The sequence below is a fragment of the Lathyrus oleraceus genome, chromosome 4, assembly GCF_024323335.1.
Source record: "Lathyrus oleraceus cultivar Zhongwan6 chromosome 4, CAAS_Psat_ZW6_1.0, whole genome shotgun sequence".
NCBI lineage: Eukaryota > Viridiplantae > Streptophyta > Magnoliopsida > Fabales > Fabaceae > Lathyrus > Lathyrus oleraceus.
The window spans coordinates 79,786,670-79,804,108 of NC_066582.1; the positions used below are offsets into that span (position 1 = coordinate 79,786,670).

Consider the following 17,439-nt stretch of genomic DNA (forward strand, 5'->3'; position numbering starts at 1 on the left):
GGTCATTGTTGATGATTTTAGTCGCTGGACATGGGTAAAATTCTTAAAGCACAAGAGTGAGTCTCACTCTGTATTCACTAGCTTCTGTTCCAAAGTGCAAAACGAATTTGACTCTAAAATCATCAGATTCAGAAGTGATCATGGTGGGGAATTTGAAAATAAATTTTTTGAGGAATTATTTGACTCTAATGGAATATCCCATGATTTCTCCTTCCCTAGAACTCCACAATAAAATGGAGTTGTAGAGAGGAAGAATAGGACACTCCAAGAGATGGCCAGAACCATGATCAATGAAACAAATATGGCTAAGCACTTTTGGGCTGAAGCTGTAAATACAACGTGTTACATTCAGAATAGAATCTCCATAAGACCTATTCTGGAGAAGACTCCCTATGAACTGTGTAAAGGAAAAAAACCCAACATTTCTTATTTCCATCCTTTTGGATGTTCCTATTTTATTTTAAATACTAAAGAACATCTGAACAAGTTTGATTCCAAAGCACAAAAAGGTATTATGTTAGGATACTCAGAACACTCTAAAGGCTACAGAGTATATAATACAGAAACCAAAATTATGGAAGAATCAATTCATGTCAGATTTGATGATAAGCTTGGCCCTGAAAAGTCAAAGCTAGTTGAGAAACTTGCAGATCTGGAGATTACTCTTGCAGGTTCTGACGAGAAGATTAAAGCTCCTGATGCAACTGCTACTCAAACCTCAGAAGGAACTAAATTCCCAGCAATCCCAAAGAAAGCTAAAAGTCGCCTCAACATATCTGAAGAGTTGATTTTGGGAAACAAGGACGAACCTATCCGAACTAGGTCTACCTTCAAGACTCCTAAAGAATCTCCTCTGGGACTAGTATCTCTAATTGAGCCTACTTCCTGTGATGAGGCACTTCAAGATAGCGACTGGGTTCTAGCCATGCAAGAAGAGCTAGATCAATTCACAAAGAACTACGTCTGGGATCTTGTTCCTAAACCAAAAGGCACTCACATTATCGGAACCAGATGGGTGTTCAGAAACAAGCTGAATGAGAAAGGAGAAGTTGTCAGAAACAAAGCTCGACTGGTGGCTCAAGGTTACAGTCAACAAGAAGGCATTGACTACAATGAAACCTTTGCCCCAGTCGCCAGGTTAGAATCTATTCACTTACTTGTCTCATTCGCTATAAATCATTCTATCAAATTGTATCAAATGGATGTCAAGAGCGCATTCCTTAATGGTTATATATCAGAAGAAGTGTATGTCAACCAACCTCCAGGTTTTGAAAATTCAAATTGTCCAGAACATGTTTTTAAACTCAAAAAATCTTTATATGGATTAAAACAAGCTCCCAGAGCTTGGTATGAACGATTAAGTAATTTTCTTCTTGAACATGATTTTATTAGAGGAAAAGTTGACTCTACACTCTTCTGTAAAAACATTAATAATGATCTCATGATATGCCAGATATACGTTGATGATATCATTTTTGGTTCAGCTAACGCCTCTGTATGTCAAGAATTCTCTGAGCTAATGCAGGCAGAATTTGAAATGAGCTTAATGCCAGAACTAAAGTTCTTTCTAGGAATTCAGATTAATCAAACTTCAGAAGTCACCTACGTTCATCAAAGTAAATACATAAAAGACATTCTGAAGAAATTTGAAATGGCTGAATGCAAACCTGCAAAGACACCCATGCATCCAACCTGCATTCTTGAAAAAGAAGAAGTCAGTCAAAAGGTTTTTCAGAAGCTCTATCGTGGTATGATAGGCTCCCTTCTCTATCTGACTGCTACTCGTCCTGATATTCTATTCAGTGTTTGTCTTTGTGCCAGATTCCAATCAGATCCTAGAGAATCTCATTTAACAACAGTTAAGAGAATTCTCAGATATCTGAAAGGAACTCCTAACCTGGGCCTGATGTATGAGAAAACATCAGAGTATAGACTATCTGGTTTTTGTGATGCAGATTAAGCAGGAGACAGAATGGAACGAAAAAGTACATCTGGAAATTGTCAGCTCTTGGGAAAGAATCTGATATCCTGGGCCAGCAAAAGACAATCAACCATAGCCTTGTCTACTGCAGAAGCGAAATACATCTCAGCATCACTGTGCACTACTCAGATGCTCTAGATGAAGAATCAATTAGAGGATCTGCAAATCTTTGAGAGTAACATTCCTATCTTCTGTGATAATACTGCTGCCATTTATTTAAGCAAGAATCCTATTTTACACTCCAGAGCTAAGCACATAGAAATAAAACATCATTTTATCAGAGACTATGTTCAGAAAAGGGTAGTAACATTGAAATTCATTGATACAAATCATCAATGGGCTGACATCTTTACTAAACCCTTAGCTGAAGATAGATTCCTCTTCATCTTAAAGAATCTGAACATTCAAAATTGCCCTAAAAAAAATGTGCCTCTGAGTTTGTAAAATAAGATTCTGACATAAACAGAGTGGATTCTGCCTCTAACTCTGATACTCCTACCAAGTTAGAAGTTATCTGAGTTAGAAATCTCCAGGAACCAATCCCTTGTTATTCCTGAAGATCAAATAAAGCAAACACGTGGAGTACCTTCCGTCTAACCTTGGAACTTCTAGACAACTGTCTAGCAGTAATCAAGGAACAATCTCTTGAGATCTCCTCGAGCAGTGTACTGACTGTTGGGATTAGACATCATTAATGAGCTGTAATCATTTTCCCTCTAAACGTGCTTACTTGGTTTTTGTGCTAAACTCTGTTTTGTGTGTCGTTTTGCATGCGCCCTAATTTGGGTATTTAAACACCTCTTTTCACACATTGCACACTTTTCACTCTCACGCACTCATAACCTTCCGCAAGTTCAGCTCTCTCTCTCAAGGCATTCCTGCAGCACTCTTCAACTTCAACTCAGATCTCAATAACATTCATGGATTCCCAACAACAATCAGTTTACAACTTCTCTCAATAAATGGATTCAAACGAACAAGCTCCAAGTTCAAGCAACCCAAACCCAACGGTTATTGGTGTCATCTCAACTCCCATCTACAAAGATCTTCACATTCTTGATCGTGAGCCTCACATCAATCTTGCAACACCATTTGAGAAACTGGAGGTGTTATGTGAATCCTTGGTGGATTTTGACAACATGCGCAGAAATGGTATTGACCTCACTGAAGAACTCAGAAATCAAGGTTGGGGAAATTACTTCAAACGTTTATATGCTCCAGTCTACACAAACTTAGTGAAGGAATTCTGGAGATTCGCTGATGCTGATGATCACTACATCGTCTCCTATGTTCTGGGAGTCAAAATGGTGATAACTGAGAAGTCCATTGCAGCTCTTCTGGGCATGGAGAAAGATGGAGGAAGAATGATCTACAACATTAATCCTAGGGAAAAATATCTGTCCCATGAGATTAATCCAACTATCTTCAAACAGAACGCTGAAGGCAACCAATCCAAGAACAAGGAACTACATCAGAACCTCCGGGTCTGGCTGAAGATCATCTTGGGCACCATCCATCATCGTTCAGCTTCAAACTCTTTAGACTACATCAACACAGACCAGAAGTGCATCCTGTACTGCATCCAAAAGGGTCTGAAGCTCTGCCTTCCAGCACTTCTCTTCAAGTACCTCATAGATTATGTACGAGATACAAGAAACAATATGAAGCCCAGAAACTACATTCCTCTGGGAAGGCTAATCTCTGACGTTCTGATTGAAAGTTGTCTCGTGGACCACCTGATAATGCTCAGACTCATGGAAGACGTGATGATCGACACTGGAAGAGCTCTAAACGCCAAAAATCTGAAGAGCATGGGGATTCTGGATCAAGTCAAGTTCAAACCTACTATGGACACCTCCTGGGAAGCTCTCAAAGATCAGAGGAAGATCCCTCATGGACTTTATCTGTTCTCAAATATCGACCCTCCAGAGTTAATCCTTTATTACTTAGATGATCTGAGGAAACAAGGAGTGGATATCTCAGACTTCAACATAAGCCAGCTGTCAGCTGAGCCTCCAAACTTCATGAAGCGTCCATGAGAACCCTCTGAGAAGGCAAAGCAAGCTAAGAAGGGTAGACTAGGAGAATCCTCCGGATTAAGACCTCCAGCACCTCTGCCTGGACCTTCTGGTAAGTCTGTTTCTCTTGCTCCTTCTGTACAAACATATCCCATTGCTTCTTCTATCTCTCAACCAACACCTATCTACACAAACTCAGAAACTCCTCCCTCAACCACCAGAACATCTAACCAACCATCTCAAAAATTTAACCTTGCCACCACAACCTTACCTATTTCTGACGCAGAAATGTTGAACGAAACCACCTCACCATCTTCATCTTCTTCTCCAGAATCACCCCCCTACTACAACATTTCCACAGACACAGAACATTCTGGCCCTACCTCTCAAACTCTGGCCCAGCTCCAAACTCGTGCTCTGGCCTCACAACAGCCAACACAACCCACATCTGAACCAGAAATCACTTCCTCACCCACAGAACAACCAAACCCTACCACATCTGACGCTCCACCATCTGAACCACCTTACGCTGAAACTCATCCAAACAACTCTGACACACACCCACCGAATACATCCGCTGAACCACAAACTCCCACACTCAACCTAAGCCCTCCCATTTCTCCACCCCTAGCCTCTGAACCTGAAAACACCAAGCCAACCTTTGAGGAAGCAATAATGCTGTTTGCAGGAGCTTCAGTTGACAAGGTCAAGTCTCTGACCATCAACTTTGGCATCAGTGATGATCCTTCAGCTATAAGGACACACTGGAACAGAGTTATTGGTTGGATGATCGCTGAAGCCTTCAAACTAAAGAGCCTCTTTGAGCAAGTCCGAAACGACTTCATCAGAGACGCTGAGCTAAGACTCTAGGAGCATCTAGCCAGAGAAGCTGAGGGGAGAGCCCGCAAGGAAGCAGAAGAGAAAGCCAGACAAGAGGAAATGCAAAGGATTAAGGAAGCTGAAGCCAAAGCTCTAGCTGAGGTTGCTGCTGCTGCTGAAGCTGAAGCCAAAGCTCTAGTTGAGGTTGCTGTTGCTGCTGAAGCTGAAGCAAAAGTTGCTGCTGAAGCTGAAGCCAAAGTCGCTGTTGAAGCTGAAGCTCGTCTTGTTGAAGAATCTGCCAACAGGGTAGAACCGAATGCTCTAACTCAGGGGGAGTCCTCCACCTTTGTCCCTCTGGTTCTCAAAACACTTGAAGATCTTCAAAAGGAGCAGAAAGAAGTCTGAGCCAGTTTATGTCAACACTTAGGCACCTAGGACTTATTTTTTTCTTCTTGCTTGTTGATTTGCTTGTTGCTTTCTGTTGTGTTTGTTCTCGCTTTCTGCTATTTGTGTTTCTAACATCTCTGAATATATATATATATATATATATATATATATATATATATATATATATATATATATATATATATATATATGTCTTTCCTTCATTTTTCTAAGTCTTTTTGATTCTGACAAAAAGAGGGAGAACTAAAAACATCTCTGATGAAAACATTTCTAAATCCTTTCAGTACTCTGCAAACATTGTTTAAAAAATTGGTTCTACTTAGAAATTTGCAGAAGAGTATCTAGAAACATCATCTCATGGAAACTTCGGTAAGAACTTCTGAACTCCCAGACTTATCTCAGGGGGAGCTCACTTCTATCTGATCTAAAACTCTTATCTATGAATGTGTCATCTCTAAAATTAAGATTGTTTTGTCATCATCAAAAAGGGGGAGATTGTAAGAACAAAATTAGTTCTACAATAGAATTCCAGGATTTTGATGATAACAAAGGATGAAACCAAAAATGGCACCCTAACGAAAATTCTCTAAGTGTGCAGGACTCTAAACAGCAACAAAGGAATCTGATCGTTTTATCAAATACAAACTCTGATCAGATACAAAGTATTAGAAGATCAGAAGCATCTGAGGAAGAAGTGCGCTCTAGAAGTTCTGATTCTGAGCAAAGCAAGACAGTAGAAAGGACCAGAAGCTCTAAACATCCACTGGACTTAGTTCTGATAATCTAGAAGACCAGTACTCTTAGAAGCTTTGATGTAACCTCAACATAATCTCCTTCTGACACAAGACTCCGAGATAACAAAGACTCTGATGAAGATTCTTCAAATCCAGAAAGAGTAACGAAAAGAATTTCTTCAAAAGGAAAAGAAGTATTTTTAGAAAGAAATTATTCAGGGAGACAAATTGGTTATGGCAAGAAACACAGAAGTAATGACATTGAATGCTCATCAAAGCCCAATATTCTATCATCACTCCAACGGTCCTCTTCACCACTATATAAAGGACAACCTACTTCAGTGAGAGACACACAACAACGCACAGAAAATTCTTTACATTCTCTCTTAGTTTTTCACGAGCTGCTGCTCATACGTGAAAACACTTGCTTGATTATTCTGTTGTAAGATTCGCTTATTCTTAGAAGCACTCTCTATTACACATTTATCTTGCTAAATTGTTTTTGTTCCTCAAGTGACTCTGCGTAGTCTGTATACTTGGGAGGACTAAGAGATCACTCTCTTAGACGTTTGGTTGTATTAATCTTTCAAGATTAGTGGATTAAGTCCTTTTTGAAGGCGAAATCACCTTGGCCGGGTGGACTAGAGTAGCTTTGTGTTATAAGCGAACCAGTATAAAATTCTGTGTGTTCTTACGTTTGAAAAAGCTTTTAATTTCTAAAACAATTCAAACCCCCCTTTCTTGTTTTTCTCACCTTAACTCATAGCTTTCAACCTTGGTATCTCTTACTTGGGAAATCTTTCCACACACTTTACAAAAGTTCAAAAGACATTCATATTTGAAAAATATTTTTATGTTCTTGTTTTGAAAGAGGACTACAATGTCTATTTTAAAAGGATTTCTTAAATCAATTGGAGTTTTAACTCTAAGAAACTTTCCCAATTTACATTCATCTCCTTCATCCACTTCTTCAAAATCTCTGATTATGTCCTCTAACTTCTTTTCCATCACATCGTTCTCATTTCTTATAAAAGATTGTACATTTACATGGTTCATCTCTAATTTTGTTAGTTCTTCTTCTCTATAAATATCTTTAAAAATGGGGAAGTTTTAATTGATCTTTTACCATTAATCACTCGTCTTCATCTTTTGACAAGTTAAACTTCTTCTAGTGATCCATGAATAAACACATATTATTAGAAAATAAAAATGAAAAGAAGTTTTATAGATTTTCAAAGTGAAATGCAAATACAAAATAAAGGCTAAAACAAAACAGATAGAAGAAAGTCAAATTGGATTAAAATAGTGCTAAAATAAGAAGAGAGAATACTAAAACAAGATTAATAGAGCCAAATTAAGTTAAAATTCAGCCAATATTAAATGGGAGAGACACCACCACTAAACCCTAGCAAAGCACGGGTGGGAAGAAAAAGGATATTGAATGGCTTATTGCTCTTCACTTTACTATTTTAAACTCTTAATACTCTCTAATCTTTATTCTAAGAAAAAATAACTTTTAAGATAGATTGAATAATAAATGTTTCTTTACTAATATGGATGAAATATATTGATTATTAAAAAATTGAATTTTTTTCTTATCATAATAAAGATTAGAGAAAGTATTTCACATTCTATAGTTAGAATTTTTTGCCGCCCATATCATATTCGATCAAAATCTAAAAATCAATGGTTCATACAAAAATCCATTTAAGTGGTTAATACTTCCCAAAAAAATTCTTTCACTCACATTTGATAAAAATTCAACCTATAGTTACATATTTAAAAGACTTAATTATCTAACAACAATGTCCTCCTAAAAAAATTCTTCCACTCACATTAAGTTTTCAAAAATAAAAATTAAAAAATATAGTGAAAAAGACATGAGTGGAAACTAGTAAAAATGCTAAAACTTTACTAGACAACATGAGATTTTATTATGTTTTTTGGTAAATTGGAGCAAACAATGAGGTTAAAAAAAAAAGAGAAAGTGTGAAAATTCCCACCCCACAACACAAAAAGGTGGTAGCAAAAAAGTTCTTTTTGTACACACTGCGATGATGGCGATCATGATGCCTCTTGCCTGCAATTTCATACACCAACACCACTCTCTCTTCCACCTTTCCACTCATGCTCATGCTCATGCTCATTCTCTCATCTCCAAATCCAACAACACCATGATCAACCTTTGAAACCACCACCACAAACCATGGAGATGGAGAACAACAAGTGTGGCTGTTGGTCTGTCCTCAAACGTGGTGTTTGTAAACCCTCTGCTTCTAGACAATCTCCTAACACTATACCTCGTACTAGTCTCGTTCATGATGCAGGTTTTGTTCTTTTTTCTATTGTGTTTTTTTGTTGAATATCATGGAATAATAGTATAATGCTAGTGTCTCAAAAAAGTTTCACTTGTCTCTTGTTTTCCTGAATGAAACTCTTCCTAGTCTTGATCAAGTTTTTTGAAACCGTTTTTGGTCATGCTTGGGTTGTTGAAAAGATAGATTTTTTATGCTTTTTGTCTATGGTTTCTAAGAACCCTTGCTTGGTTATCATTTTTCATTCAATTGGGTTTGTTGAAATTGTGTTTTTTCTTCAAATAAGTTATAAGATCCTGTTTGGTATTGTGGCGTCACTGTAATCGGAGAGAGGTAAGCACAATTGGCCGAACTGAGTTGTTATTCTAACAGATCCAAAAACTAAAGTTATAGTTTGTTTTACAAAAAGTTGAAACTTTAAGATGGAGGAATTCACATTCTTACTATTGATTGATGCAGCAACCGAGACGCGATATCTGAACGCTAGCAATCGGGAGCTCTGTCCTCCAAATGAAGTTAGGCTGTCTTCTGATAATCCTGACCCCCCACCACCTCAGGAAAATAAGGCTCCTTGCCAGCTTCTTCAATTCACATTTCAAGAGCTAAAATCTGCGACCGGGAATTTCAGACCTGATAGCATTCTTGGGGAGGGGGGTTTTGGTTATGTTTTCAAAGGATGGATCGAGGAAGGTGGAACTGCCCCGGCGAAACCTGGTTCGGGGGTTACAGTAGCTGTTAAAAGCTTGAAGCCAGATGGTCTTCAGGGTCATAGAGAATGGGTGGTTAGTAAAGTATATCTTGTTGGTTAGTACTTGCAGATTAGAACTTAACGTAAGGTAACGTTGCGTATTGGTTATTGCAGGCTGAAGTTGATTTTCTTGGACAGCTTCACCATCCTAACCTTGTGAAACTTATTGGATACTGCATTGAAGATGATCAGCGGCTTCTTGTTTACGAGTTTATGACTCGTGGAAGTCTCGAAAATCATCTATTTAGAAGTGAGTTTTGTTTCCCTTAACTTGGAATGTCAGTTTCATACAATAAAGATTTCTACGTTTCTAGCAAGCTTTGTGTATTTCTTTCTTGATCAGCATAATTGATCACGACTAGTTGTTCGGTTTTGATCCATTTCTTCTTAATCCTAGTCTCATAGTAAAAAACTCTGATACCTTTTGAAGGAACGGTACCTCTTCCATGGTCTAATAGGGTGAAGATTGCACTTGGTGCTGCTAAAGGATTAGCTTTCCTACATAATGGTCCAGAACCAGTCATTTACAGAGATTTCAAAACATCAAACATTTTGCTCGATACGGTATGCGCTATAAGCGATATCAGATTTTAAGAAGGAAGTATCTCTTTTTTTCTTTGATTAGTTTCTAATGTATTATGTTTTACAGGAGTATAATGCGAAGCTTTCAGATTTCGGTCTAGCGAAAGCAGGTCCTCAAGGAGACAAGACACATGTTTCCACCAGAGTTGTTGGAACTTATGGCTATGCTGCACCAGAATATGTCATGACAGGTAAAAAAAAGTAGCGGTAAATAGCTTCGAAGGACAGGAAAATGTGTTAGCATATTAGGATTAACCGATTATGTGATTTTCCGTTTGTATTTTCACCAGGACACTTGACTGCTAAGAGTGATGTTTATAGCTTTGGAGTTGTGTTACTCGAGATTTTAACAGGACGGAGATCAATGGACAAGAAACGTCCGAGCGGGGAACAGAATCTTGTTTCATGGGCCAGACCATATTTAGCAGACAAGCGAAAACTTTACCAACTTGTCGATCCTCGCTTGGAACTAAACTATTCCTTAAAAGCAGTACAGAAAATTTCTCAGTTAGCTTATGGTTGTCTCAGTAGAGACCCTAAATGTCGTCCTAACATGGACGAAGTTGTGAATGCTCTTACACCGCTGCAGGATCTTAACGACTTTGCAATCCTGTCGTATCACTCTCGTTTATCTCAACAAGGGAGAAGAAAGAAGAAACCAGATGGAACTCCGCATATCACCTATACGCATTCCAAAAGCATGAGGGCTTCGCCTTTGAATACCGGAAGACACCTACGATGATGTTTGAAGCGAAATCCTCTTCGAAAAATGTCTCATTTGTTGTTTGTTGCTGTGTGTATGTGGAGATGGAGATTTCAAGCTTGCATAAGTTGTTTTTGGTGTTTAAAACCTGTTAGTAATGTAATGATGTATTGATTATTATTTCTTTGAGCTCTTTTTATGAAAGAGCTAAAACCATTAATCATTATGAAAGGCTTCAAACATAATTTAGTGCATGTTTGGATGCAAGACGGAGATACTAAAACTGGTTTTTCTCTTATGATCGCTCACAAACAAAATCCATCGATTCATTTTGATGGATTTGGTTTATACGTAGTCCTGCAAACAATCACACTGGTGATCATTAGATTGAGACTGAACGATTTATATTTTAACGTTTATTCAAAAATCGCGTATAATAAGCAGTTATTCAAAGGTTGCTTTAGTAAAGTTGATGTATGATGTTTGAGGACATATTCTTTATAGGTCAGTCTAGCATGCCATAAATATTATAATCTGTCAATGTTCAGAAAAAGCATATATTATTGATACCAATAAGAGAGCATATATATGTCTTTAAGCAGAGCATAGTATCTGACTTTGTGTGGTTGGCCTCTGTCAAATTCTGGCTTCAGTTACAATTTGAAGGGAAAAGAATAGAAGAATCAGAATTTGCTTTAACCTAGTAGTTTTCATTTTCATTTTCATATATTGATGGTAGATGCAAAGTTTGGTTTTTATATAAAAGCATCAATTTATTTATAGAGTCTGCTTACTATTGGTAATGAGAATTTATGCCATTTCTAGGATCAATTTTATTGTAGTCTTTCTTAAGCTCACATCATTCATTGTATTTAGATTTAAATAGGATTTTAGTTAGGTAAGTTTAGTTATTTTTTGTTTTAGTTGTAAGTTTTATTCTTTGGCTTTTATCCATGCAAAATTATTGATGGTTGGTTTTGGTCCTTAGACTTTAAAATAAAATTGATTTATGGATTAACATGTGACTCGATCCGGGCTTGTCATTCGTTCTTCACTTGACTTTATAATTTAGATAAATTACACTCCTCTCTTTTTAAAGATATTTATATTACACTATTCTCTCCTCTTATGTTAAAATATACACTCATCTTCTCTCTTATGTAAAATATATTACATTCTTCTCTCCTAATAGACACTCATTTTACTTTACTCTCCCTTATTGTGTTAAAATGCACATTCTCATCCCTTGTTATGTAAAGTAGGTTATGTCTCTCTCTCGAGAGAGAGAGATGTCCATCTTAATCTCCTTTTTTCTTTGTCTAGTAGTCTAGTTGCCATAATTTTACATATATAATTCGGATGTTGCAGTTTTGAACTCACACTCATGCAATCACATGCCTCTTAAATATGAATAAATTATACATTCACGCCTCTTATTTGACAAAACAAAATACACTCGCTTCTATATTTTAGTCACTTAGACTATTTTACTCCTTCTCATATGCAGACTTTCTTCTTCCTGCCTTTATTTGCTTATATATGATTGTATCTTAGGGGAAATCTAAACAACTTTCTCTTCTTGATTAAATCTTTGACATCATCCTTCAGTTGTATGCATTCTTCTCTGTTATGGATGTTACACAAGTGAAAATGACAATATCGAGATTTATTCACTCTCGGACATTCTCATAGTGGTTATGGTGTTTCAACTTGTTATTATCTACACTCTATGTTGATGCATTCTTGCAACATATACTCTTGTACTGGTTAAAAAGTACTGGTGTGTGTGGTATCCCTATAAGGGTAGGGGATAGTCAGAGGCCTTGTTAGGTTTATAACAATTAGGGTGTTAGGGGCTTATTCACGATCGTGAGAGGCCTTGCATGATGGTGTTTATGGTGATAAAAGAGGCTACCTCACGTGAGGTGAGAGGCTTTAATTATATGTATGTTAGTTAAGTTATGATATATCCTTCTCCCGTTAGGGGAGAGGTACTTATAGAGGTCCTTGAGCCAAGGGTTTCCTTGGGAATGATAATTGCCCAGTAATTAATGTTAGACCATTGAATCACTGTGTTATAGGAAGACATAGATCAACTATGTACCCTGAATTCACTCTGCCCAAGGAATGTCTTTCTCCCTATTTCCCATATTTGGGCAAGTGGGAGATGCTCAGGGCGGTGTGATTCTCACTAGGGAGCGACATATGGTAATCACCTTTTCTGAGGGATATAGTCTTCCCACACTAGCTATGCCTTTTATAAATATAACACTGCATAATCCGTCAAACACCAGGGCTTTGATAAAGGGTAAAGTGTTTATAGACTACAAAGCATTGGAGTATCATGAAGGCCTAAGTTTCTTGGTTATATGGCGTGGTGGGCTAGTCTGGCCAAAATTTGAGTCCCTCAGCCGAAATTATGTAGAGCTTGGTTGATGAGAGTACAAGTCCCTCAGGCGAGGTGTTGGACCTCTCGAGCGGGACTTCTATCAAGCCTCCAAACAAAACTTAACACTAAGTCTCTTAGGCTAGACTTAAATCGCGCCTCTTGGGCAAGATTTATATGTCTGGTCCGGCCCAAGGAAACTCCAAGTCTCTCACGCAGGGAGTTTAAATAGCCTGCTTGATTGGAAATCTCAGCCCTTAAGAGAAGTTAGATAGAGCTTGGCTAATGAGACTGCAAGCCCCTCATAAGAAGTTATGTTGAGTCTTCTTGATGAGATAATAAGTCCCACAAGTGAAGTTATGTTGAGCCTCACTGATGAGACTATATGTCTCTTAGGCGAGGCATTGGACCTCTCAGGCGGGACATCTATCAAGATCTCAGACAAGACTTAAGACTAAGTCTCTTAGGTTATACTTCATTTGCGCCTCATGGGAAGTATTTATACGCTTGTTCCTGCCCGAGGAAACTCCAAGTCTCTCAGACGAAGAGTTCATATAACTTGTTTGATCGAAAATCACAGTCCTTCGGGTGAAGTTATTTTGAGCCTGGATGAATAAACTATAAGTCCCTCAGGCGAGACATTGGACCTCTTGTAGGGGATTCTACCAAGCCCTCAGAAAATACTTTAGACTAAGTCTCTTAGGTTAGACTTTAGGTACACCTATTGGTAAGATTTATAAGTTTGATCCCACCTAAGGAAACTCCAAGTCTCTCAAGAGGAGAGTTCATATAACCTGTTTGATGGGAAATCATAGTCCCTCAAGCGAAGTTATATTGAGCCTGATTGAATAAACTATAAGTCCCTCAGGTAAGGCATTGTACCTCTTGGGTGAGACTTCTATCAACCCCTCAAAAAAGACTTAAGACTAAGTATCTTAGGCTAGACTTAAGTCGCGCCTCTTGGGAGAGATTTATACGTTTTGTCTCGCCCGAGGAAACTCAAAGTCTCTCAAACGGGGAGTTCATATAGCCCATTGATGGGAAATCCCAGTCCCTTAGGTGAAGTTATATATAGCTCTACTGAGGAGACTATAAATCCCTCAGGCGAGGCATTGGACCTCTCAGGAAGTACTTCTATCAATTCATCGAACAAAACTTAAGATTAAGCCTCTTAGGCTAGACTTCAGTCGTGTTTCTTGCGTGAGATCTATACGTTTGGTCTCACCCGAGGGAACTCAAAGTTTCTCAGGAGGGGAGTTTAGATAGCCTGATTTATGAGAAATCTCGGTCCCTCAAGAGAAGGTATATAGAGCTTAACTGAGGAGACTATAAGTCCCTTCAGTGAGGTGTTGGACCTCTCAGGTGAGACTTTTATCATGCCCTCAGACATAAATTATGGTTAAGTCTCTTAGGCTAGACTTTTGTCGCACCTCTTTTGTGGGATTATATGTTTGATCCTGCCCGAGGAAATCCAAGTATCTCAGGCGGGGAGTTTAGATAGTTTATTCATATTACCTTGTAGGGTTATAAGGATCTTCGCCCTGAAGTCCAACATAAAAAATATTGCCTTAAGAGAGGGAAAGGATATTCACCATGAAGTCCACCATAAAACATATTTCCTTAAGAGGCGGCAAGGATCTTCGCCATGAAGTTCGGTATAAAAAATATTACCTTAAGAGGTGGCAATGATCTTTTCCATGAAGTCTAACTTACAAAATATTTCCTTAAGAGGCATAAAAGATCTTCACCTTGAACTCTAACATACAAAATATTGCCTTAAGAGGCGACAAGGATCTTCGCTATGAAGTCCAACATATAAAATATTTCCTTAAAAGGTGGAAAGGATCTTCTCCATGAAGTCCAACATACAAAATAATGTCTTAAGATTCGGCAAGGATCTATGTCATGAAGTTCATCATAAAAAATATTAGAAAATAATCTTGCTGGTCATAAACATTCAAGAAATTATTCATAGGTAAATGATAATGTCTCCTAACAATCTAACTGTAATAATATTTAAAATGGGGAGTTTTCCAAGCTTTGGATATAATTGTTCATCCAATTCATGCAACTTATACACCCCGTGGGGGAGTTTTTGGAATAAGAAATATTCTGCCTCCTAGTTGGGTTGTAGTGTTCCTTGGTGTGCGGATATAACTACTTGCTTTAAGACCAGATTGCCTTCTCGCATCTCCCTCGCCTTAACTTTGGAGTTGTAACTTCTAGCAGTTTTATGCTTGGTAGCAAATTCTATGACATGGGCAACTTTTCTCACTTCATTAATAAAGTTCTCTACATATTCCAATCTTGCCTTTTTTACATCTTGGTCAAATTATGAGCAACACCATGAGGGTGTGTCAATGTCTACGAGAAGCACGACGTCTTCTCCATTCACCATGGAGAATGGAGTTCCTTGGTAGTAGAGTGGGAGGTGGTGTGGTATGATCATAATATTTCATAGAACAGTTCCACCTATAAGCATTTGGCATCATCAAGCTTTATTTTTAAGTCCTTCAGAATGACCTTGTTCACCGATTCACCTTCCTCATTGGCTTGCCAGTGTACAATAAATACGAACTTTATTTCTACTCCTAAATCTCTGCAAAATTATGTGACCATATCGTTAGAGAACTGGGTTCCATTGTTAGAAACAATGGATCCATGAAGCCCATCCCTGCACATAATTTTATGTCAATAGAAGCAGAAAAATATTTGCGCTGCGATTTTGGTGACAACTTTCGCCTCTATCCATTTTGTGAAGTAATTTACTCCTACTATCAATTTGGCCTGGCCGCAGGGGGAACAAATCTAAGATGTCCACCCCAATTGGTAGAAAGGCCATGGTGACTTAATTGACTAAAGAAACTTTGTTGGGGCATGATGAAGGTCATTGTGCCTCTTAAAATGGTCACATTTCTTGATAAAATCAATTTTATGCTTCATCAGGGTATGCCAATAGTATCTTGCCCTTAGAAATTTGTGGGAGAGAACTTTTTCGCCAATATTACTAACGCATGCTTCTTTGTGGACTTCAACAAGTACCAGGGAGGTTTCATGCTCTCCCAAGAACCATAGAATTGGATATTCCCTTCCCATTTTATAAATTTTCCTGCGAGAAGGGTGTACTTGGGAGCCTGCTTTCGGTCTCTCCTTGCTTCCCTTTCATCCTGTGAAAGTTTGTCCTCCTGCAGGTAGCGCAATATGGGTGACATTCAACTAGATTCAGGGACGATGTTCGGGAAGTAGACTTCGCCTGCCTCCATGTTGGAGGTGGCAAGAGTATTTTTGATCACATTCCTATTAAATCCTAGTGTTTTTGAGTTGGCAAGCTTGGACATGAGATTTGATCTGAAGTTTTGTTCACGGGGAACATGTTCTACTTCAAAAGATTAAAAGCATGTAAATAGAGTTCGTACCTTGTGCAAATATTTTATCAACTGAGGTTCTTTGGCCTGGTACTCTCCATAAACTTGGTTGGCGGCTAATTGGGAATTGTTCTTTCCTTTCAACTGGGAGGCTCCCATCTCTAGATCAAGGACCATGCCGACAATGAGGGCTTCATACTCCGCTTGGCTGCTGCTAGATTTAAACTCAAACTTCAATTCTTGGTCGATCAGCAAGTCGTCAAGTCCTTCCATGATTATGTCTGCTCCACTCTCCTTCATGCTTGAGGCGCCATTGATTGATAATGTCCACTTTAGGGGAATCTCTTTGTTTGCAGGTGAGCTAAATTCTGCCACAATATATGCTAGAGATTTGGATTTTATGCTTCCTCTCGAGATGTATGGATATCATACTCTAAGAGAACTACTTTCTAGGAAACCATTCTACTTTCCAGATTTGGTTTTTTCAAGATCTGTTAAATAAAACAGTTAGTTTTCATGAGAATCGTGTGCCCTGGAAATAAGGCTGCAGATTTATCGATGTGATGATGACAACAAATGATAGTTTCTCGATATTCAATATTATTTTTAGGATCCTATGAACACCTTGCTTACTAAATACACAAAAATTTTACCTTATCCATCTCCTGGGTGAGTACTAAGCTCATCACCTTGTCCGTAACTGAGAGGTAGAGGAATAATGGTGGTTCTTCTATCGGGAGAGTGATAATGGGAGGCAACGTGAGAAAGGATTTTACCTTAGAGAAAACCTCATCAGATTTTGTTGTCCAGTTGAATCTCTCTTTCTTCTTCAGGGCGAAAAAGAAAAGGAAAGTCTTGTTGCTCGCACATGAGAGGAAGCGAGATAGGGATGCGAGGTGACTTGTAAGTTTATGAACTTCTTTGATATTGATGTATCTTCTCATATATATAATGGCCTGACATTTGTCTAGATTGCCTTCAATTCCCCTCTTTGTTATCATGTACCTTAGGAACTTCCCGGCTTGAACCCCGAAAAAAACATTTGGTTGGACTCAAGCGCATGTTATACTCCTGATTGACTGTAGGATATCCTCTAAGTCTGAAGCATGGTTTTTCCCTTTGGTGGTTTTTACTATCATGCCATCCACATAGACCTCTATGTTCCTCCTTGTATGGTGGGATAACACAATATCCATGAGTCACAGGTAGGTGGCGCCGACATTCTTGAGACCTAAGGGCATGTCATTGTAGTAGTAGTTGGCATGATTTGAGAAGAAAGTTATCTTGGGGGAGTCTGAGAAATCCATTAGGATTTGGTTGTAACCTGAGTAGTGTAATACCCCCAAATTTACCCTTCATTTTTCCTGGAAGCATGGGATTATT

The 17,439-nt window shown here is 38.3% G+C and overlaps 1 protein-coding gene across 1 annotated transcript; it reads left to right on the forward strand.

The window, feature by feature from the left end:
• Positions 1–7,958: 7,958 nt before the first annotated feature.
• On the forward strand, positions 7,959–10,550 carry LOC127073519 (serine/threonine-protein kinase PBL34). Its single transcript, XM_051014684.1, has 6 exons — positions 7,959–8,284; positions 8,732–9,054; positions 9,135–9,270; positions 9,451–9,584; positions 9,670–9,793; positions 9,893–10,550. The coding sequence occupies exons 1-6, from the start codon at positions 8,164–8,166 to the stop codon at positions 10,342–10,344; spliced, it is 1,290 nt and encodes a 429-aa protein (XP_050870641.1). The 5' UTR covers positions 7,959–8,163; the 3' UTR covers positions 10,345–10,550.
• Positions 10,551–17,439: the final 6,889 nt, after the last annotated feature.